General features: G+C 54.1%; 7 protein-coding genes across 7 annotated transcripts; 4 read left to right on the top strand and 3 right to left on the bottom strand.

Moving 5' to 3' along the window:
- Nucleotides 1–422: 422 nt before the first annotated feature.
- On the top strand, nt 423–1,829 carry PVX_088210 (mitogen-activated protein (MAP) kinase phosphatase, putative; the record flags this gene model as incomplete). Its single annotated transcript, XM_001613451.1, has 1 exon — nt 423–1,829. One exon carries the CDS (start codon nt 423–425, stop codon nt 1,827–1,829), a length of 1,407 nt encoding a protein of 468 aa, XP_001613501.1.
- Nucleotides 1,830–2,707: 878 nt separating this feature from the next.
- PVX_088205 (vacuolar proton translocating ATPase subunit A, putative) lies at nt 2,708–6,340 on the bottom strand (the record flags this gene model as incomplete). Its single annotated transcript, XM_001613450.1, has 2 exons — nt 5,759–6,340; nt 2,708–5,635 (listed from the first exon to the last, which is right to left on the bottom strand). The coding sequence occupies exons 1-2, from the start codon at nt 5,777–5,779 to the stop codon at nt 2,708–2,710; spliced, it is 2,949 nt and encodes a 982-aa protein (XP_001613500.1). The 5' UTR covers nt 5,780–6,340.
- A 981-nt stretch (nt 6,341–7,321) lies between these two features.
- On the bottom strand, nt 7,322–8,893 carry PVX_088200 (hypothetical protein, conserved; the record flags this gene model as incomplete). Its single annotated transcript, XM_001613449.1, has 1 exon — nt 7,322–8,893. One exon carries the CDS (start codon nt 8,891–8,893, stop codon nt 7,886–7,888), a length of 1,008 nt encoding a protein of 335 aa, XP_001613499.1. The 3' UTR covers nt 7,322–7,885.
- A 1,033-nt stretch (nt 8,894–9,926) lies between these two features.
- PVX_088195 (hypothetical protein, conserved) lies at nt 9,927–11,891 on the top strand (the record flags this gene model as incomplete). Its single annotated transcript, XM_001613448.1, has 9 exons — nt 9,927–10,201; nt 10,407–10,483; nt 10,591–10,723; nt 10,856–10,974; nt 11,095–11,142; nt 11,237–11,339; nt 11,435–11,550; nt 11,697–11,727; nt 11,854–11,891. Coding segments are annotated over exons 1-9 (666 nt in total). The 5' UTR covers nt 9,927–10,200.
- A 270-nt stretch (nt 11,892–12,161) lies between these two features.
- On the bottom strand, nt 12,162–15,962 carry PVX_088190 (helicase, putative; the record flags this gene model as incomplete). The annotated part of the gene is made up of 1 exon (XM_001613447.1): nt 12,162–15,962. One exon carries the CDS (start codon nt 15,960–15,962, stop codon nt 12,162–12,164), a length of 3,801 nt encoding a protein of 1,266 aa, XP_001613497.1.
- A 1,066-nt stretch (nt 15,963–17,028) lies between these two features.
- Nucleotides 17,029–19,407, top strand: PVX_088185 (hypothetical protein, conserved). Its single transcript, XM_001613446.1, has 2 exons — nt 17,029–17,846; nt 17,984–19,407. Exons 1-2 carry the CDS (start codon nt 17,417–17,419, stop codon nt 18,796–18,798), a joined length of 1,245 nt encoding a protein of 414 aa, XP_001613496.1. The 5' UTR covers nt 17,029–17,416; the 3' UTR covers nt 18,799–19,407.
- Nucleotides 19,408–21,403: 1,996 nt separating this feature from the next.
- On the top strand, nt 21,404–22,765 carry PVX_088180 (small GTPase Rab18, putative; the record flags this gene model as incomplete). Its single annotated transcript, XM_001613445.1, has 4 exons — nt 21,404–21,467; nt 21,724–21,789; nt 22,134–22,272; nt 22,397–22,765. 4 exons carry the CDS (start codon nt 21,404–21,406, stop codon nt 22,731–22,733), a joined length of 606 nt encoding a protein of 201 aa, XP_001613495.1. The 3' UTR covers nt 22,734–22,765.
- Nucleotides 22,766–22,838: the final 73 nt, after the last annotated feature.

Raw genomic sequence — 22,838 nt, 5'->3', positions numbered from 1 at the left:
CAGTCACCTGGAGGGAGTCCCCGCCTCAGTGGATTCCTCCCTTCCCTGGGGTGACTAGGGGAGAGAAAAGCTCAACGGAGGAAGAATCAAAGGAGAGGCCAACCAGACGGATATACCCTCCAACGGAAAGAGGGAAACTCCAAAGGGGGGTGGTGTGTGTGTGTGTAGGGGTAAATGCCACGTAAGTTCGGCTGAGCTATCAGTTGCGACTGAACTCCACGGGAGGATATTACTGAGGCGGAGAAGCTGCCCACCCGTCAAGTTAGTTCGCTCCGAGGGGGAAGTACCACTGGGGTGGGCCAACACAGAGAGGTGCCTCTTCCCTCCATCACCTGAACCGCAATCCCCCCCATGTGGATTTTCCCCTAAGCGCCTCTTCTTTTGTTACGCAAAAGGGATGCTCCGACTGGGCGGACAACTAGATGGGAGAGGACGAGGGGGTGAGCGGCAAAAACCGCGTGAGTGCCGCGCGCCGTGGCGATAGTAGCGAGGACGACGGGGACGGGAGGAGCCTCCCACAGACGAGAGGTGAAACAGACCACTCGCAGGAAGACGACGAGGAGGGGAGGGGCCTCCCACAGACCAAAGATGACACCGCCCACTTGCTGGAAGACGAGAGGGGAGAGTCCCCCCCGCGTGGCACCCCCAAAGGGGCCACCCAGCTCTCCATTCGGGGGATCAAGGTGGGGAGGCTGAACTTGAGCTCGTTCAGGCGCAAGAGGGAGGAGGAAAAAGAAGGGAAAAAAAAACCAAGTGAAGGGGATGAAGTTGATGAATGTGACCGAGATGAGGAAGGTGTGGGAGATGACCAACGCGGGGGGGACACCCCCTTGTCGGACGAGGAAGACGCCCTGACGGCGAGCAGCGCCACCTGCACGGAGCTCCTAGATGGCCGCTTACTACTGAGCGGATACGAATTCGCATCAGACGGAGAGAAAGTGAAAAGCAAAAAAATCACCCACATAGTTAACATGGCAGGGGAGGAGTGCCCCAACAGACTCGAAGCCCCTCTTTCCTACAGAACCTACTACGTGAGGGACGACTTACAAGAGGACCTGTTTTACAGTCTGCTAGATGCGACTCACTTTATTGAAGAAATGCTAAGCAGTGATGAGGCAAACAAAATCCTTGTGCATTGCAACAAGGGAGTTTCCAGGTCCGTCATCGTAGTTATTTTCTTTCTCATGACGCATCTGGGGATACCCTTTGGAGATGCCTTCGACCTGGTGAAGAGGCGGCGCCCTCTGTCCAACCCCAATTTGGGCTTCGTCTCGCAGCTGCTGCACCTGTTTGGGCTGCGCCGCCGCGTTGGGGGAGCGTCCCTGGAAAGTACTTCCGACGGAGCTACTCCGGTGGAACCCCCCTCCGGGGAAGCCACGCTCATCTTCCGAGTCGATGGCGCAGGTGAGGCCCTCACGCTGACCAACCTGATGAGTCTCTCCCAAGACGCGAGTACAAACCCCACAGAGATGGACCAGCGATTTAACTACGTGATGACAAGGGACTTTCGCGAATTTTACTTGTTGCTGCTCGACCCTACCTTCGAAGCTGCGTGCACGCCCCTCCTTGCGCGCTTTGCGCGCATATGCCGAGCCTTTTTTCACGGCGGCGCTGCAGAAGGGATGCACGCAATGCACGTGATCCACGCAACCCACGCCGGCGAGCTGATGCAGCGCCTTCGATTGGACACGCAGCTGTCCAGCCGCCTCCCCCGCAACGACGGGGCGTACCGAAAGCTGCTGCAGGTGCGGGAGGGGATGAGCGGTAGCTGGGCAGCACAGCAGTGCAGCGGCGTAGCAGCGCAGCAGCGCGACGAGTCGATGCCCTAACTGATCCTCTCTCCCCCAACTGCGTTAATTTAATGTACTTCTTCTTTTTTTTTTTTTATTTCCCACCACATGGCTATCACGCGAGCGGCGCGTCCAACTCGATGTCACCGCCGTGGGGGGGCGGGAAAAAGCAACATAAAAAAATGGCTAGCCAAGCCAGCCTGCAACACCAACCGAGTTGCATCGCCCACTTCCCCGTCACTCCTATATTAAAAAGACTCTTTATCATTCGCAGCAGGCATGTCGTGGAGGGCGTCCCCCGAAAAACCGGTTGGCAAGAAAACAATTTCGTTCGCATGTAAGGGGGTGGTGAACCGCTCACAACTTGGGTGCAACTACGGCAACAAAAAAAAAAAAAAAAAAAAAAAAAATAAAATAAAATAAAATAAAGCAAAAGTAAAGTAAAAATGAGCAAAAATAAACACACGGTGTACACGCAAACTGCATGCACACAAACGGACGGTGTAAACGAAATCCTCTCAGCAGTGGAAGGGTGTAGAGGTGGACGGGCGCAGCGGTGGACGGGGCGTATGAGGGGGAGACCCCTTCATATAGCTGCTTTCCCGCTTCGCCGCTTCGCATTGCTTCGCCTCTTCCCTCGCTTCTCGCCTCTTCCCTCGCTTCTCGCCTCTTCCCTCGCTTCTCGCCTCTTCCCTCGCTTCTCGCCTCTTCCCTCGCTTCTCGCCTCTTCCCTCGCTTCTCGCCTCTTCCCTCGCTTCTCGCCTCTTCCCTCGCTTCTCGCCTCTTCCCTCGCTTCTCGCCTCTTCCCTCGCTTCTCGCCTCTTCCCTCGCTTCTCGCCTCTTCCCTCGCTTCTCGCCTCTTCCCTCGCTTCTCGCCTCTTCCCTCGCTTCTCGCCGCTTCGCTTCGCTTCGCATCGCTAGTCGCCCTCCGAGAGCAGCTTCTTAATGTTAAAGGGGCGGAAGGGAATGCCGTCGCCCTTGTAGAACTTGTTCTGGAACTCCACCCACTGGAGCCGCAGGGAGTGCAGGAAGCACTCGAGCGTGTCCATGCAGAGGATGACGGCGATGGTGAGGATAGAAAAGAGCTGCGAAAAGACAATCAGGTTAACCAGCACAGATATGAAGCTGTCCTTCTTGAGGGAGTTTAGAATGGTCTGCTCGAAGAAGACGAAGGAGAGCTGCTGGTGGGCGAGGGAAAGGGCCCAGAGACGCAGGTACGAAGCGGTGTTGCTGATTAGACCCAAAATAAATTCGATCGTCTCGATGAGCTGCTCGATCCAGATTTCGGAGATGTTTTCCTCTTGGTGGGCCCCTCCCCCCACGGAAGCCGCGCCGAAGGACTCCTGCTCGGCCAGTCCGTCGGGGTCCTCGGGGGACGCCGGGCTGAGGAGGTGGGCCTCCATCTCGTCGTCCGTGGGCTTGTTGCGCCTCCTGGGGGAGAGGTAGTCGTCCTCACGGTTGTTGGGGCTGCGTTTGTGCAGGGGGGGATGAGCGGTGTGCGCGGTGTGCGCGGTGTGCGCGGTGTGAGCGGTGTGAGCGGTGTGAGCGGTGTGCGCGGCGGGAGTGCCGGCGCCCACCAAGTGGTTAAACGTGTGCGTCATCTCCTTCTCCTCATGGGGGGAGTAGCTGCCGCCCCGGGACCGCCCACCACCGCCGCTGCTGCCATGGCCGCCAACCCCCCCCTTCTTCTCCTTCATAATGTGGTACGTGCGAATGGCTGGCTTGCAAACAAACATGAGCGGTATACACAGCACGAAGATGGCAATGAGGAAGGCCTGCACCAGCCCCTGGTGCGCGTAAAACTGGTTCTGAGGAGTCAAGTCCTTCATCAAATACATATTAATGATCGTGTTGATGATGCCCTGCTTCTGATACCCCCCGTAACCGATGGGAGTGACCCACTTGTAAATGATTAGAAATACCAGGTAGCCTATAATCGACAGCATCATCATCAGCTGGGGTAAAAACTCGAAGAAGAAATCCATTTTTCTGCGGTAGTGCAAAGCGTTTAACCCTTTCATTAACACTCCAAAGGTCATATGTAGGAAGCCAATAATAATAGAGAATTTCATTTTAAAGGAGTTAATATAGGTCAGCTCGTTTTCTGCTCCCAACCACTTGGCGTCGAAGCCGAAGATGTACGGGTCTGCGTCTTCCAGCTGACCAGTGGTCGCATTCGTCACCTTCCTCCTCTTATAATAAACCGTGGTGTCTACTTGCCGGTCCTCCTCAAACATAGACGTGAACAGGTTAAGCGGCATCGAAAAGAAGTCATTGTAGAGGAAGCCCGCGTATATGGCGAAGAAGCCCATGAGGAGGAGCATATACCTCCCGTCCAGCAGCATACTCACCATCTCATTTTGGCTTTTATTCTTTACACGGCTGTTGATCATGATGAGGAAGAGGGCAAAGAGGAAGATGCACACCCCGTGCCCCACATCGCCGTACATGATGCCAAAGAGGAAGGGGAAAGTAATAATCGTCGAAATGGCCGGGTTGATCTCCCCGTAACGCGGTATCCCATACGTATCCACCATCGCCTGGTAGGACTTTGTAAAACTGTTCGTCTTGATGTACGTCGGGGGGGAGATGTTCGGCGTGAGCACCTTATCTGATAGAAGTAGCGCGGACACCAAATCGTTCGACGACTTGGTAATCAACATGTGGCGTATCTTCTCCTCATCGTTGGCACTAAACCAGCAGTCGCACCTCAACGTGATGTCACTTCCTTCGAAGCAATTCAAACTGTTATAGATGTACCTCTCCTTTTTGCAAAAGAGCTTCCACTCTTCTATCAGGCTATTCTTGTTAGGCTCCACCACATTGATGAGGACAAAAATTTCATTTATAAAATACTCCTCATACGCCTTCAGCGCTTTTTCCTTATCTGTGATGATCTCCTTCAACTCCTTCAATCTTTGCCTTGCCTGTTCATACGTTTTTGGCCAATCGTACGTCTTAACATCGTAGGCTTTACAGATCTTCAAAATTTTGTGATATATATTACTTTGAGAGGACCCTTGGCAGTACACTACGAAGACGCTCTTCGGTTCGTTTTGCTTCGCATTTCCGCTGCTCATGTTGCTTCCTCCACCAGTCAGGTCATCCTCACTCCCGTTGTTGTGTATGCAGGAGGAGGACCCCCCGCCATTCTCATCCGGGTCATTCATGGATTCTGCCCCGGCCCCTTTGGAGGGAGCTGCATTTTCGTCAATACTTTGGAAATACGTATAGGTGTTCCCCCTGAGGGCCCTAAAAATCGTTCGACTGAAACTCTCCTGGTCCTTGGTCTTTATCACCCCAGATATGTTGGTAAACATCATCATGTTCATCCCATCCTTCATCATGTTCGTTTGCAGAGACACACTCTCGTCGTTCACCTCGTCGTAGGGGAGCGAATTCTCCGGCAGCCGTTTATTAATACCTCCATTCTTGGCCCCCTCCGGGTTCAGCTGATTCATGGCCGTCAGGATGACGTGCTTCTCCTCCACAGCGTTGTTCCTCTCATCCACAAGGTCCTTATTATTATTGCAGAAGCGAACGAACTGGACATGCAGACGGTTTAGGGACTCTTCCACTTGGTCCAACTCATATACATTGTCGTGCTCCAAAAATGAATCAATTTTACTTTTCTTAATTTTTACATTTGGCAATTTTTTTATATTTTCCTCCAAAAAACGAAGAATCCTCTCCATGTCGTCTATCCTCTGGATGTATTTTTTGTACTGCCTCTTCATCGTCTTCTCGTTCATGTCGATGAACTGTATGTCGATGTTCTTGCCCAGGCAGTCTAGGTACTCCCTCGCTCGGTCCGACGGCAGGACCAGCGTCCCGTGCTTCATCGTCTGCGGGAAAGCGGCAAAGGTGGGTATGCGGTACATGTGGGTATGCGGTACATGTGGGTATGCGGCACATGTGGGTACGCGGCGAGGCCAAAGTAGCTGTTGCCGCTCTCCCTCGGCGCCTACCTCCGATCTGAATATTCCCATGGTTACACGTCTCAAAGGGCAGCGGACGGGGGGGCCTCATGCGCCGGGACCCGCACCATACAGCTGGGCCACGCGCAACAGGAGGGGGTGGGCAAATGGTGCGATTGGCGCGATTGGCGCGATTGGCTCAAGTGAAGGCAAACCGCAGTGGAGTGAAAGGAACTTCCGCGTGGCAACCCACTTCGCGTGCGCGCCCACTACTCAGCAGATGCCCGCTTTATCGGATGGCGAAACATGCACAAGGGGTTCACTCCAACTTTTGTACACATGCTTCAGGCCAGTCTGCTCCTCCCAATTTTGCGCTCGCTCAGCTGGCGTTTTCCTCGCTTTCCTCAATTTTCGCGTTTTGGTTTTTCCTCGCGTTGCGCCTTCCCGGGTGATTTGCGCTTTCCGCGAAGGTTGGCGAAGGTTTGGCGAAAAATTGGTGAAAAAATGGTGAAAAATGGCGAAAAATTGCCGATCAATTGCCGATCAATTGCCGATCAATTGCCGATCACTCGTCGCTTACTCTTCGCTTTTACGCTTCACAAATTGGCTGAATTTTTTTTCTCTCCGCTCGCCATCAAAGGCACCCCTTCTTCCCAAAAAAAATGAACGCAAAATGCAAGCGCAAAATGCAAACGCAAAGCGCACATGCGCACAAGCGCGCGGCGTATTTTTTTTGCGGCCCCCCATGTACGTACGCACGTGTACGCGCGCATGTGCCGGGCTGCGCGTCCCCATCTGCGTGCTCGAATACGCAGTGATGCATACATATGGGGGAAGTTCGCCGCAATATCACCGCAATTTCACCGCAAGTTTGCCGCCAATCAGCCGCCAATCAGCCGCCAACCCACCGCTCATTTCGCTCAGCCGCGCCCTCCCCCCTGCACATGCACTTCTGCGCGCTGGGTGAATTTGTGTATCCGCGCGGGGGAGTCTTCGCATGCGTGCCACACCCCGCGCTCATGCGAGGAGGGGGCTGGCGTAGTGTAGCTCGCGCCGCACTGGTGTAGGTATATACCAACGCGTCCCCACAAGTTTGCTCATTCCCTTTTATGTGAATTTTTCATGTGTATACTTTTCCCCCAAGAGGCGAAGCTTTGCCATTTTGCTACCTGACCTGTTCAGGTGAAACGGGAAAAAAAAAAAAAAAAAAAAAAAGCGAAAAAGGAGGGAGCACACATTTGGCTAGCTCAACTTTGTTCAGAAGGAGTTTCCCCCTCCAGAGTAAACCATATGAACGTTTTTCCTGCCGCGCGTCTGTCATGATGATTTCGCGCCGCGTCTCCACCGACTAGGGGTTGCCCCCTCCCTCCATCTGTGCTGTCTCTCCCGATTCGCAAATTACTGCCAACTACTGCCAGCCACTGCCAGCGCTTTTTCTTCCCCCTTGTATGACCCCGTTCAGGTGAATTTTTTGCTGACCGGTGCGCGAAGGTATGGGTAACTGGTCTGCATTGAGGCAGTTCATACGGAGTTGGCAGCTGGGCAGCGGTCTGACGCGGCTTTATTCACCACACTTGGAAACAACACACAGGTGGGGTGCCTCCTACAGAGGCATCTTCTCCTTATAACTGCAACATTCTGTTTAAAAGGAGCAAACGGGAAAAAAAAAAAAAAAAAAGAAGCGCAACTGCGAATGGGCCGCTGCCTGCACAGCGGGATGGCCAACATAGCGCAAGCGAAAAGGACTAAAAAATGAACATAACCATATGTATAAGTTTATGTGTGTGTGCGGGTCCAACCGTGTGAAGCGATAGCGGAGAAAGCCGCATCAAATTGAAGGCACAACAACGAATGAGATCTGCCCATTTGCGTTTCTTGAAGGAAAAACGACCCACGAATTTGCCCCGCACACACAGGTGGGTCAACCCAACCGAGCGTTTGCAAAGCGGCACTGAGGGTTACCACCAGCATGTAATTCCCCTTTTTGAAGGGAACCCCCTTCGTCACCACATATGGTTGTGAAAACTATATCATTATATGCGAAATACGCGTGGTGGTTTTACTACCTTGTCGGGATAGCACATACTGCGACGGCTCTATCTGTGCCCCCTGGAAAGGGCACACAGGGGAGGCACAACTCAGCCATATCACTCTTCCTACAAGGGGGGAGGACTCTCACTACAGTTCCTTAAACTGAGACATGTCAATCTTGTCTGGGAAGAAGCGGACGTTTTCTGTTTGCTTGTTCAGGAGCTGGTTAAAAATGGGATTCATCTGCTTACACGTTGTTAGTAGCAGCTCCAGGTGAGGGACGTACTGCTTCATTTTTTCGCTTGTCTCTGCATAGTCTAGTGCGTCCAGCAGGAAGAGCTCAAATTCTTCCAGCTGTTCTATGGTTCGAATGGAGGACTTGATTATGGGTTGCCTATCTTCGGTCATGGGTAGGGTGGTCGAGAGGAAAACTATCCTGGTGAAGACGAAGGTGCCTTTCACCTGCAGCTTCTGCTGCGCCACGATGCGGTCCTTCAGCATCCTCAGGATTCTCTCCGTCATGCTCATTTGGTCCGTTCCGCCGCGGACCTCGCCATTGCCGCTGCCCCCACTATCGCCGCGGACCTCGCCATTGCCGCTGCCCCCACTATCGCCGCGAACCTCGCCATTGCCGCTGCCCCCACTATCGCCGCGGACATCGCTTTCCCCGCTAACCTCGCCGCTCCCCCCCCGGAACAACTTGGCGTGCGCCTCCATCACCTTGTCGTCGATGAAGGTGAGCACGTAGACGTCGATGAGCTTCTTCCTAAACATGTCCGTGACTATCTGGTCAATATCCTCCCCCTTGAGGATGCAAGCAATCATATACTCAACTTTCGCCTTGGCCTTCTTCTTCCGCTGGCTTATAATAAACGGGTTCAAAAACGCCTGCATCTTCACCAACTTTTGGAGCTTCTCTATTTCGTTCCCCTTCTTGTAGAGATAAATTTTGTGGTTTATAATTTCTTCATATACATCATTTTCGCTTAACGTCTGGATGTATTTATGAATCTGCTCATACTGGAGGTGATTCATTTTTTCTATTTCTTCTATTATTTTTTGTTTCTTGTCTACCTCTATGAAGAGGTCTCTGTCGTTTAGGAAGTGCCCTGTTACTTTGTCGACGCTCCTTTCGAAGGCGTTCAGGGGGGTCATTTTGGGGGGGCACTTCCCCCTTTTGGGGGGCCTCACGGGGGGGCGCAGGAAGCCGCGGGTGCGCGATGCGGCGAGGTTTCCCATTGCGCAGCCATTTCGCATCACGCAGCCATTTCGCATCACGCAGCCATTTCGCATCACGCAGTCATTTCGCATCACGCAGCCATTTCGCATCACGCAGTCATTTCGCATCACGCAGCCATTTCGCATCACGCAGTCATTTCGCATCACGCAGCCATTTCGCATCACGCAGCCATATCCCGTCATGCAGCCATTTCGCATCACGCAGCCATATCCCGTCATGCAGCCACTTCGCATCACGCAGCCATATCCCGTCATGCAGCCACTTCGCATCACGCAGCCATATCCCGTCATGCAGCCACTTCGCATCACGCCGCCATACCCCGCTGCTCCCCGTTTTCCCGCTCGGAGGGCATCCCCCCCCACGGTCCGCAGCAGCAGGAGAAGGAGAAGATGAACTGCCGCCCCAGCCGCGATGGCCCTGCCGCTCCGCCCGCGCCGCCCCGCGCGTCTCTCCTCCCCCCGGTTCGGCATTTCGTCCGGCCGTCATCTAAAGAGGCGAACAGAAAGCAATTCGGGTAGGCTTCCACCACGAGGCAACTACGAAGCAACTACGAAGCAATTCCCACGAGGCAACTACGAAGCAACTACGAAGCAATTCCCACGAGGCAACTACGAAGCAACTACGAAGCAATTCCCACGAGGCAACTACGAAGCAACTACGAAGCAATTCCCACGAGGCAACTCCCACGAAGGTGTTCCTCCGCTTCGTTTTTGCACTTCTTCCTTTTTGCGCTTCTTCCTTTTTGCGCTTCTTCCTTTTTGCGCTTCTTCCTTTTTGCGCTTCTTCCTTTTTGCGCTTCTTCCTTTTTGCGCTTCTTCCTTTTTGCGCTTCTTCCTTTTTGCGCTTCTTCCTTTTTGCACTTCCTCCCTTCTTCGTTTCTCTTTTTTTTTTTTTTTTTTCCCGCTACCCCTCAAGGCAGCCCAAACGGTTGCTGCTCAACAGATCAGCGGCGCATCGCCTTATCACCCCCCAGTTGCGCGCCATCCTCCCGCGAGCGTTTCTCTCCACAGGGAAAAGAACCACTTGTGGAGTTGCCCCTGCCGCGTCGTCGCTGTTTTGTTTTCCCTGAGCGGGTCGTTCCTCGTTCGTTTGGAAAATTGCAGATCGGTTCGCTAGCCTGTATGCTAGCCCGTTTGCCAAATCAGTTGTGTGTTTTTCTTCTTTTTGGCCGCTTCCCCCTTGATGAGGCGCCCTCCCATGGGAATGCCCCTTCCCCGCAAAGAGTGAGTGCGCCGAGCGGGCCCGCGGGGGCACATCGCCTGTGCCTCTACTATCTATATGCATCGGTAGATAAGTGGGTGTAGGCGTAACTGCTTATGTGTACAGGTGATGGCCCTCTCGGCCGCTGCCCGTTTTGCCCTAACCGCTGCCCATTTACCTTAACCGCTGCCCACTTACCCTAACCGCCTCCACCCACCCCCTTCGCAGTGGAGAGCCGCATGCAAAACGTCAAGCTGGTGAAGCCCGTGGTGGTTGGCACCTACGCGTTCTTACTCTCCCAGCAGGTACGCCCCGTCTACACAGCAGCGGTAGAGCGGCGTCGTCTACACCGCCACGGTTGAGCTGATTCGTATGTGCACTTCACCCCCATGTGCCCCCCCTCCCAACACAGGAGAAGCGAAAATTTGGAAACATGACGCACAAGTGGACCTGCCTGCTGCGCTGCCCCAACTGCTCGGACCTCTCGCTCTTCGTCCAGAAGGTCGTTTTTGAGTTGGACCCCTCCTTCATTTACCCCAAGCGAGGTTGGCTCCCCGGCAAGCGGTCTAGCGGTGAAGCGATCTTCCGGCGAACCGCTTTGCTCGGAAAACCGCTTTACTCCCGCTTTGCTCCCGCTTCCCCCGCTGGAGACACCGCTCCCCCCCCCTTGGCCCCAGTTTACACGCAGCCCCCCTACGAGGTGAACGAAATCGGGTGGGGAGAATTCTACCTGACGGTGAAGATCTACTTCGCCGATGTGTCCCTGGCGCCCGTGAGCATCGTGCACTTTGTGAAGGTAGCGGTGACTCTTAATAAGTTGTGTTGTGCGTTGTGCGTAGTGAGTAGAGCGTAGTTCGCCGCTCATCCCCCTCATTGGTGTTTTTTTTTCTTTTTTCTTTTTTTTTTTTCCGCTCAGCTAAACACAGATGCGGGGTCGGCCTGCCCCCCCTGCGTGGTCAACGAGGTTAGCGCGGCCCGCAGCCCCGCAGCTTTGCAGCCTTCCACTGCCGCTCCGTCGCCGCTTCTCTCTCTCCACCGCTCCTCTCCCTCCCCCGCAGACGTACGAAGAGATCATCTTCCGAAACCCCACGGTCAGCCTGTATAACAAGATAATCCAGAGCAACAGCAGCAAGACGGCCCCCCACAAGTTTCACGAGCACTGTAAGGGGGCGTTGCAAAGCAAACATGCCGCTTACATGCTAACCTGCCAATCAGTCATGCCGCTAACCTGCTAACATGCCGCCACACCCCCGCAGTCCTGAGCTACGACTTCCAGGAGGAGACCTACACGAGGAAGTACCTCCAGTTCCAGTCCAAAGTGCAGGAGGAAATCTGCGAGCTGATGACGGAGGCGACGGAGCTGTCGAAGGAGGTAACGCCGGAGGGGAGAGCGGCAGCCGGAGGGGCGTGGGCCAGCCGGCGCCCCACCTGCACATGTGCATGTGAATGTTCACCTTAATGAGGGTGTTGTCGCGCGTAAACATATATGCGCACGTTTCCCCTTCTCTCCCCCCACAGATAAACGAAACGCAGCAAAAATACTTCGCATGTAGGAAGCTACCACCCCCCCAGATGCAGACGAGAACTTCGCTGCACCAGCAAAGTAGAGTCCCACATCCAATCGCTTCCCCTTGCAACATGATTTGTCTCCCCTCTCTCTCCCCCCCCCCCTCAGTGAAAGCCGAAATGGGTGTCAGCAGCGACGATAACTAGGCCAACCGGATGGCGTCCAGACTGCTTTTTCTTTGAGGACATCCCACCCCAATGCATTTTAAAAATACTCTCCCCAAGCTACGTAGTCATGCGGATGTGAAGTCCATTGTGAAGACGCTCATCTGCGTCAAGCGTCATATGATCACTCGGGGGGAGGCGACAGCATCACTTTGGAGTCCCCCCTGCGGCGAGCTCAACTTCTGCTTCGACTTCCGCTTCGATTTATGCTTCTACTTCTGCTTCGATTTACGCTTCCACTTCTGCTTCGATTTACGCTTCCACTTCTGCTTCGATTTTTTTTTTTTTTTTTTCCCCACTTGGCTGCCCTGCTCCACCGTGCAGCTGCACGTGACTCTGCAGGAAGAGCCCTTTCAGCAAGTGAACGTCCTCCTCCCCCTCGGCCAAATTTAGGAACACCTGGGGGGCCACCAGCATGTTCACCTTCTGGGCGACCTCCCGCTGGTCATTCATGCAGAGGTATTCACTACATTGCTGCGAGAGGGAAGCGATTTGTTTCCGCTCAAGGGGGGTGGCCTTGATCTGGTTGAGGGCGCTTTCTAGGGGCAGCGAGCTGGGCTGCAGCTCCCCCTCCCTCCGCTGTAAAATTTCGTAATCAAGACCGCGATGGGCTTGCTCCCCCTGGGCAGCGCCCGGGCTGCTCAACTGGCCACTTGAGCGGTGCCCCGTTTGACTCCCCAAGAGGAACGGGTAAAACATGGCCTTCCGAAAAGTAGTCACAGTTTTACCTTGCCTGTTCATGTAAAAATCTTCATCACTTTGGCATCCTTTAAAATTTTTTTTTTTTTTTTTTTCTGCCCTTTGGATGTTGTTACCTATCATGAGGCAGGTGTCCGAAACGTAATTGAGGTTGACTCGGTTGGGGCGAAATGCGTGGCAACATCGGTCACATCTCTTTTTCCATTTGCCCCCCTTTGGTGTGCTCCCGCCTGTGTGAATCAGCAGCGGAGTGAGGGCCTCCCTGAGGGGGTACTGATAATGCTTAAAGAGGAAGAGGAAGAAGTAGAAGACCTTCAGCACTAGGTAGCTGTCCGAATTGCAAAAAAAGAGGAGGCAGTAGTGGGAGCGGCAGCACTTGCTCCCCTTCTCCGCCGACTCCGCCGCCGACTCCCCGCCTGCAAGCTGCAACGCCCGGAAGGAAAGGAGTCGCATGCGTATCCTCCTGCTGAAGAGGAAGAAAATGATCAGGCTGGACTTGTGCTGGATGACACTGATCGACTGAAAGACATTTGCGTTGTCGTTGGGGAGGCAGAACTCGCAGCAGACTTCGTTTCTCGCCACTTTAAATTTGCTCACAAATTTTTTCACCCGCACGTTGAGGTGGACGCCGCGATGGGGGGGAAACGGTTCGCTCTTTGCCTCGCTCTTTGCCGCGTTCTTTACCTGGGTGCTCACCTCGCTCTTTACCTGGGTGCTCACCTCGCTCTTTACCTGGCTGCTCACCTCGCTCTTTACCTGGCTGCTCACCTCGCTCTTTACCTGGCTGCTCACCTCTCTCCTCACCTGACTGCTCACATGGGTGCCCCCCCCCGCGATGTGTATCCCCTCTGCGCAAAACCCCTTGATGTTCAGGGCGAGGGCCTTCTTCCTCGGGCCTCTCCCTAAGCGGCTCTGTTGAGGGGGCGCCTTCCGCTCGGGCTGCTCAACTGCGTGGACTCCCAAGTGCGTTTCAACGCAACTGGTGGAGTGCTCACCCGGGGGGGTTTCTTCCCGGATGGCTTCTTTGGTTGCCACTTCGCAGGTGGGCTCTTCTTGGGTTGCCTCTTCCCAGGTGGCTGCTTCCCCCTCTTTTCCCCTACCGCTTCCAGCGTCGCCGTGCGGGTAAGTCCGCTCCTCCAACCGCTCCCGCTGCTCCCTGCGCAGGAAGCAGAAGTCGTGCACGGGTAGGCGGAGCTGGTACTTATAGAAGTGGAGGTAGGCGTAGTCCGAGTAGTTGCAGAGGCTTATGCAGAGCCCCCTGTTTCCGTAGCGTCCGCACCTCCCCGACCGATGAATGTAAGTCTCCTTGCTCTGCGGAATGTCTAAATTAATTACCAAGTCGCATGCGATGTTATCAATTCCTCTGCTCATGACGTCGCTGCAGACCACCACCTTCACCTCATTCCTTCTGAGGTTATTAAACACTTGCATCCTTCGCTGATGCTCCACCTTAGAGCTCGTGTAGTAGCAGCACACGCCGTGCTTCTTCAGCATCTTGCTCACTTGCACCCCCTCGTAAGTGCTATTAATGAAGAGGAAGCACAGGTGGAATTTGATTTCTCTCACTACCTTCAGGATGACCTTCATTTTGTACTTGAGCTCCTCGTGCTTGCTCAGGCGTTCGTTGTCCACCGTGATGAAGCAGTGCCTCACGTTCCGCAGCACGGGGGAGCTCAGCGCGCTGGGGGGGGGGCAATAAAGAGGAGGGATCTCCCCATCACTCGTATGGTTATCACTCCGATGGCTGTTGTCACTCCCCCCCTTGTCACCCACCTCTTTTCCATCGCAGGCGCCGTCCACCCCCCCTTCAGCCGCTCCCCCCCCCTCCCCGTGAACGATGACCGAGGTGCACGTCTGCACAAACTCAAACTCCCTCCTCCGCCTGGCACGCAGGGCGACCTTGCCCTTTTCCTTTACTATCTTCCGCAAAATGTATCGAACGGAGCTCTCCTCCTGGAAGACGCTCTGCGCTTGGACCATTTCTTCGATTGAGTTCATCCCCTTCTGTTTGTTTCTCCTAAGGTTTTTTTTTTTTTTTTTTTTTTTTTTCTTCTTCACTTTTGTGTGTGCGCGGTTGTTTTGGGGGGAGTCAGGTGGGGAGCTCACTTCCCTATTGAGATATACCTCGAGCGGGGTCTCTTCTTCCGCCAGCTTGCCCTCACCTGAGTGGTTGCTCTGCGGAGGGGTGTCCTGGTCGAGGGCGCTCCTTACCTTCAGTTCTGGTGGTACCTCCCCAGGGGGGAGACCCCCCCCCAGGTTACCACCCAAAATTTGATGCATCCTTTTCACGCAAAAGCCCTTCCACCTGGAAAGGTAACCCACGTCATGGAGGTTCACCACCTTGACGAACCGACTGATGGATGACTCAAAGCATGTGGAGCTATAACAGAGCACTTGCACTTTGGGACTTACCACCTGGGAGAGAATCACCTTCATTTGGCTTTCAAACTGCTCATCGAGGAGAGCATCCACCTCGTCTAGTATCAACTGCTTCACCAGGACGTTAACTATTTTGGTGAGTGGCACTTTGGTGGGACACCCTTCTGCTTCTCTTCGGCCCACACTCACATGCAGTCGACTCAAAATGCTTAACACATGCTTCAGCCTCCCAGGCGTTGATATTACCACGTGGGGGAGACACGCAAACAACATTTGGAGGTCGTCCAATACGTCTGTGCCTCCGTATAGTACCATGGGTTTCACCTCGAAGGGGGAGTAGGACCTCCCAATTTGCTGTTCACCCTTTGCTGCGTCGCGGTGGTCACTTGGTAACACGTTGGGGGAGGAACTACGCACGTTGTCGCACGCTCGTGGGAGCTCTCCACTTCGACAGTCACCTCGCCAGTCCCCTCGCCAGTTAATAAATATCCCCTGGTTCGAAATCTCCCTGATGTTGTCCCGCAGCTGCACGCAGAGCTCGCGCGTCGGCACGAGGATTACCGAGTGGAGGAAGAGGGACACCGCCGGGTCAGCCCCGAAGGCGGCCTCCCCGTGAGCGGCCTCCCCGTCTGCGTTCTCCCCATATGCGCCCCTCTCACCTGCCCTCTTCAGACGCTTCTTCACATGCCGCCTCTTCACCGTCGCCACTATCCGACTAGCCACGACCATGCAGACGGACATACTCTTGCCCGTGCCGTTCTTCGCCTGCACGATCAGGCTCCTCTTCCGCAGGGCCTTCCCCACGGACAGCTGCTGAATCGTCGAGGGGTGGCGAATCCCCATCCGCCCCAAAGCTTCAATCACCTCCCGAGGCATGTCCAGTTCTTCAAATTGGTTTTTCTCATTTTTTTCCTCCTCGGGGGCCTCCGCCAGCAGGTCGTTCAGGTGGCCGATTGGCACCGCCCAGGGGTTCATCTTGGGGGGGGAAGCGGACGCAAAAGGGAGGAAAAAGGAAAGCAAGCAAGCAAACGAACAAACGAACGAACGAACGAGCTGAGCTGCGTTTACCAAAGGGGGCAACACACCCGTGCCCTTTCGCCGCGCTTCTAACCAGGCAGATGCTGTGGTTGGCCTCTCACCCAGCCGCGTCAAGCAGGGCTACGCTGCACCAGATTTTGTGCTCCCCTGCCGGTTGTATGCCAACTGTTTGCACGCTACTTCACACCCCTGCGGTGTTTGCCTGCCTGTTGCTTCCCGTTGAGCGGCGCCTGTTCGATGCCACCGCGGACAAGTGGGGGAAAAAAAAAAAACACAAAAAAAAAGAAAAAAAAAAAACGAAAAAAAACGAAAAAAAAAAAAAATAATGAAAAAACGAAAGAACTACCCTCAACGAATGGGCCAAACAAATCAGCCAATTCTGCAAGCTCTGCCAAAGCGACTGACCAACCGGGTGAGCACTTCTAACTGGATGGATGCCTCTCCCACGCTGGGCCCCGCGCCGCACATCAGCAGGGGGAAAGGCCGATGGTGCATGCGGGTCGCGCCTCCAGCAGTCGTCCATCGAAGGGGGAAGCCCCTCGAGATTGGCAGCGTCACCCTTCTACACCGAACGGAGCGGCGCAATGCTCCTCCACCAAGCGTAGCGGCGTAATGCTCCTCCACCAAGCGTAGCGGCGTAATGCTCCCTCACCAAGCGGAGCAGCGTCACCCTTCCCCACCGAACGGAGCGCCTCGGCGTGGCCACCCTACAGCTGCAGCATGATGACACTGCAATGCCGCCCCCCTGTCGCCACAAACGACCGACCACTTTTTTTCCATTTGAGCGCCAGTCAACGTAGTGTAGCATGTCTATCGTTTTTTTTTTTTTTTTTTTTTTTTTTTTTTTCTCTCTTCTGTTGAGAGGCCCCCCCGAAAAATTAAAAACCCGGCCGTCCGCACAAACGGAAGCAGCATCGAAACGACATCCTGAGGTATGCCCTCTTGCCAATCGCTCACCCGATAAATCCTACCGCTTTTTTTTTTTTTTTTTATTTTTTTTTTTGCCTCTGCTCGCCCTACATGGCGAAAGCGCACACGCCGCTGCATCAACTGAGTTACTAACCATTCCGTCAAATGAGGGCCGAGCTACCTCTGCGTACATCGCCCCATCACACCAAGGGAGACCCCCCGAGAGGGTGTTCTACCCCGCGTTCCCTTTTGCATATGTGCCTTCCGATTGAGTGCTTCCCCGTTTGGCCTCCCTCTCGGTTAACGTGGAGAGGGGATGCCTAACAAAGCGGCACGGTGGAGCTCCCCCTCTGTGTAGCGGCACAGTGGAAGGAAGTCACTCCTCCCCTTGGAGAGTCAGCCCGGAAAGTGGCTCATCGAGCTGACCACATCCCGCAGCTCCACCCCGCAGCTCCTCCCCCCACAGCCGCTCCCCCCTCACAATGAGCGCAACACACCATGACAGCAACCTCTACGAGCAGTCACTTAAAATCACGAAGAAGATAAAGGAGAAAATTTCGAACCGGAAGGGATCCAAGGAGGAGCTCAAGGAGGTGAAGGTGAAATCGAAAGCGAAGGATCTACCGCTCAAGTACCTGGAGCGTAACTACAAGACGATTTGTTTGTCCTTGGGGTTCTGCCTGAACACGCTGCTCTACTTTAGCTTTTGCTTCCTCCTGAATCAGCTGATCGAGAGGGTGGTGTTCGCCGGCCTGTCTAGGGTTACCCAGTATGACTACGCCAACAGCTTGGTGGCGGGGTCCGTCAAGGCGACGGCTGTCCTCTTCCTGTGGTTCCGCCACTGCTCGGGCGGCTACGACGGCGACCCCTTTTTCCACTTCTTCAAGAGCAGGCTCAACCTGATCGGCCGGGGTAAGCCGACTCTACGCATGCGGCGAACCTCCCCACGTGCCGCTCCTGATGCCGCCAACCTCCGCACATGCGGCTGACCTCTCCAAGTCGCTCCTAATGCCGCTAACCGCTCTTGGTGCCGCCACCCCCCCCCGCAGGCGAAGCGAAGGTGATTTTCCTGTCGAACGTCGCTGGGACGCTGCTCTACCTCGGCGCCGTGAAGCTGCTGGTGGGGGCGGAGCCCCCCTCGCCCATCAGCGCCTCCATCCTGGAGAGAATTCAAAATGGAAAGGTCACCAGAAGCAGATCAATCCTCACCTCCTTTGTATTTCCCCAAGTACCACCCGTCGTTAAGAACGCCCTCGTGCAGATTCTCATTTTGACATGTCCCCATATGAGCAGCGCCAACAAGTATTATAATAAAACATTTTGGAGCAACACAGATCTGTATGCCTCCATCGTCTTGGACACGTACTTAAATGAAATGGTTTGCTCCTTCCTCAGTTACGTTTTGCTTTACATTTATCTGTTCACCAAGGATAGCCTACCTCACCAGTTGGAGGTGAATCTGCTTCTAACCCAAATCGTTTTGCTCTTTTCCAACAGATGCGCAAACGTTGTGAGTGGTCCTTTTATGAGTCTCAGTTGGATTCTAAATGAATCCGTTTCTAGGGGATATCATTTTTTTTTTTTTCTGTTTTTAATAATTTTTCACTACTTTGGCTATAAGCTAGCTAGCCATTTTTTTGGGCCACCGAATCTGTCCCTAGTAGATGCAACCAGTTGCTACAAGAACGTCAAACAGGAGATGCTTCAGAAAAATGTTAACAGTGCAACGGGGCGGGTGGACCTCTCCCTCCTTTCGAATGACAGCGTGGCGCTAAGTGAAGTAGTCGACAGCTACATGGGCCGCTTCTTCCAGAGGTGCTTCCAGTCCTACGGGGTCGCCGCCGCTGGGAAGAAGACGGCTTAGAAAAGGGAGGGGGCTCCCTCCGCCCTCCATCGGGTTGCGCATGCCACATGTGCGTTTTTCCGTTTTCCTTTTTCCCGCTTTCCATTTTCCTGTTTTCCCGTTTGCCCCTTTGTTTGTGTTCCCCCCCCTTTTTCTTTTTTTTGCCTGACTGTTCAGGCGGTTTTGACGCCCCGTTTTGACGCCCCCACCAAACCGCCAAACTGCTAAACTACCAAACTGCTAAACTACCAAACCGCTGAAAGGGGGCTGCTTCGATTCAGCGCCACGGTGGAGCACCACCCCATGCAGGGGCCACCCGAAGGGGAAAAGGTAAAATGATAACCCAAGAGGGGAGACGAACCGTAAAAAACAACATCGCAAAGGAATCAGCGGGGAAGACGCACGTGGGGGTAGAGGGAGGGGGTCTACTCAAGTGGACCTCCCCCCCTCCGCAATAGGAAGCAGGAACGTAAGGGGAAGACACTGCCGTGCGGATGAAACTACTCCCTGCAGGGATGGAAGCTTCGCCGCGAACAATCCTTTGGCAGTTATAGAAGCTGCTTAGAGGTATATGAGCGGACCGCACGATTGCACATCATGTTATTAGAGGGGAGGGGGTTCCGTCTCCCAACGCGCAGGTCCCCCCAGGCACTCTTAATCTGTTTTCACACACGGTCTGCATGGCGCCCGCGTTTTAAAGGGGCTCTACGTTGTCATCACCCTGTCGTTGCGGTACCGTTGCAGTATCGTTACATTATATTTTTGCTTTTTTTTTTTTTTTTTTTTTTTTCCCTTTTTTATTCCTTTTTGGGAAGGATCCACCCGCTGGGGCGTCCCACGGATGTTCACTTCGCAGCGGGCGATGCCAATTCCCCGGAGGTACTCTCCCGTTAAGAAGCTGTTTTGCCATAATGATGGGGTCGTTTCCCTCCCCAAAGATATTCGTCTTCCCCCCCTCTCTACCCGCTCACAACGCAACGGGGTGAAGATACAAACTGTGAGGTTGAGTAGCGTCACAACTTTCTAGTAAACACATGAAAGGGTGGAGGGAGGAGTGAACAGCTGTTGAATGGCAAACAGAAAGAAACACCATTCATTACCTAATCGTAGAGGCTGGTGAAGGTTGCTTTCCCGCTTGGGAATACTCCCCGGTGGGCATTATACAGCGCAGCAGCTTTGTGCATGTGGATCCCCGCTGTGGGGACGCTTCCCCATACACGCAACAGGCAACACGTAGCACTAACCGTTGGGTTAATCGTCTCACTTTCGCTCACCAAAGCAGAGGGTTGACGCGAGAGGTGGGCCAGGCCGCACCGGGTGGAGAAGAAGAGAGGGGCGCAGGGAGGGCGAAGAGAAAACCACAACGAAGCGTATAAATAAGCGAAAAAAAAAAAAAAAAAAAAAAAACTCACCTTTGGAAGAGGAGGCAGTTATTTCGTGTTATACGTACATTTACCTGTACATGTACAGGTAAAAGTGTTTATATTTATGTATGTATGTATTTTTTTTTTTTTTTTTTTTTCTTTTTTCCTTCCTCTTCTCTTCTACTTCCCCCATTCTGCGTTTCTTTTTTGAATTCCCTCGTCGCGAAGGGGGCGAGAATGATCGCTGTTCACTCCCCTCCCCCGCGCTACCCTACCGTCGCCACGCATAACAGTGCTCGTGCGGCGCGCACGGTGCGTAGCCACGCATGTCCCTATAATATGCTAGCGGAGGTATGCATACTAACGGAGGTATTCACATTCGGTTTCGCCTCCTTTTTTTTCCCTGCGTCCTACCTCCCGTGGCACGACTTGTTTTGCCTTCCCCCCCCAAAAAAAAAGGCGTGCCGTGCATTCGCGCAGCCGCTCCCATACGAACCGAATCTCCCCCCCCCAAAGAGAGAAGAGGAAACAGTTTGAACATTCACGTGCGAACTGGAACATTGCAACAAACACGAGAAAAAAATGCAAAAAAATGCAAAAAAAAAAAGAAAAAAAAAAAAAAAAAAAATTAAGGCGACAATATATATAAAGAGTCGGATGTCATAACCATCGCGCGATACCATTTGTCAGTTGGGTTCCTTCCGGCCGCTCGACGCGCTGAAGGCGAACATGCAATTGGCGCGCCTGCGAGTAGCTCACGTGAATGTGCCGTCGCAGCGTAGCACGTAGCACTTCGCCACATAGCAGCGTAGCACGTACCACTTCGCCACATAGCAGCGTAGCACGTACCACTTCGCCACATATAGCAGTGTACCACTTCCACGAAGAATGACCACCACGCAGTGAGCGCTTCGCCCCCAGAAAACATGGCCGCACGAACAACCATCGCCCCTTCGCATCGGCACTAACATCCACACTAACATCCATATAGTTATTCCCCCCTCCGCATCCGCCACCACTACCGCCACCACTACCGCCGCCACTACCACTACCGCCACCACTACCGCCACCACTACCGCCACCACTACCGCCGCCACTACCACTACCGCCACTACCACCATCACCACTACCATCACCACCGTGTACGAGCGTACGCATGCACGCACGGCGCACGCTTAACCCCTAACCGTCTCACGCCGCCCCCTGCTCTCCCCCCTCCTGCGCCCCCCCTTCTCCCCTTTTTTTTTGTCCCTCGTGAAAAAATGAAAAATAAAAATAAATATGACTACCTGCTGAAGTTGTTACTTGTTGGCGATTCCAGCGTAGGTAGGTTTCGCCCTACCCTCCGAAGAGTGGCGGCGTCTCCCTCCTGCGTTATGAGGGGCCGACGCGCTTTTTGAGGAGCGGCCAGCGGAGAGAACTGCGGCTGAGTGAGGGATGGACGGCCCACTCTGTGGTGTCCGCGTAGCTGCGAGGAAAAACGGGGCACCAAAATGGGCCTATGTACATAACCGCTTCACATAACCGCTTCACATAACCGCTTCACATAACCGCTTCACATAACCGCCCCCCCCCCCTGCAGGCAAAAGCAGTATCCTGTGCAGGTACTCCGATAACCAGTTTGAAGAGAAGGTCCTGTCCACCATAGGTAGGGAGAGCAGAGCGCAGCGGCGCCTCCGTTTGGCGTGGCAGTGCTGCTCTGTAGGCGGATCGCTCCACCTCTCCGACGTTCCTACGCACCCACCTCTCCACCGCTCCACCTCTCCACCGCTCCACCTCTCCGCCGCTCCACCTCTCCACCGCTCCACCTCTCCACCGCTCCACCTCTCCGCCGCTCCACCTCTCCACCGCTCCACCGCTCCACCTCTCCGCCGCTCCACCTCTCCACCGCTCCACCTCTCTGCCGCTCCACCTCTCCACCGCTCCACCTCTCCACCGCTCCACCTCTCCGCCGCTCCACCTCTCCACCGCTCTACCTCTCCCCCCCCTTAGGCATCGACTTCAAAGTGAAGTACCTCAAAATAGACAACAAAACCATCAAGGTGGGCATTTGGGACACGGCCGGGCAGGAGAGGTTCCGGACGCTCACGTCTGCCTACTACAGGAACGCGCACGCGATTATCCTCGTGTAGTAAGTGGGGAGGCAAAGCGGCTAGCCAGCCCAGTAGCGGTTAACCCAACCCATCAGCTGCTAACCCGTTTGACGCTCCTAACTTGTTGATGCGCTAACCCCTCGTGTCACTTCCCCCCCGTAGCGACTGCACCGTGAGGGAATCCTTCGAAAACCTAGACGTGTGGATTCACGAAATCGACAAGTACTCGACGAACAAGAACGCCATCAAGATGTTGGTGGCCAATAAAATAGACAAAGCCAACCACGAGGTGACGAAGGATGAAGGGAAAAACTTCGCTTTCGAAAATAATATGCTTTTTTGTGAAACGAGCGCGAAAAATGATATCAATATCACCTACTGTTTTGAGGAGCTCATTCAGCAGATTTTAAATAACCCCTCCCTGCTGGAACTTAGCATCGTCACCAAAAATTTGAAGCTCAGCAAGAAGGAGGAGAGTCGAGCCAACTGCGTTTGTTAGGTTCCGCGGTCAGCGGCGAGTAGCGGCGATTAGCGGCGGGGAGCGCCTATGAAGCGGCTGCGAAACGGCTGCGAAGCGGCGCGGAAAACAACATGGTGGTGTGGC

Source organism: Plasmodium vivax, chromosome 1, assembly GCF_000002415.2.
Source record: "Plasmodium vivax chromosome 1, whole genome shotgun sequence".
NCBI classification, from domain to species: Eukaryota; Apicomplexa; class Aconoidasida; order Haemosporida; family Plasmodiidae; genus Plasmodium; species Plasmodium vivax.
The sequence above is the reverse complement of the archived record's forward strand: the minus strand, read 5'-3'. Positions and strand labels throughout refer to the sequence as shown.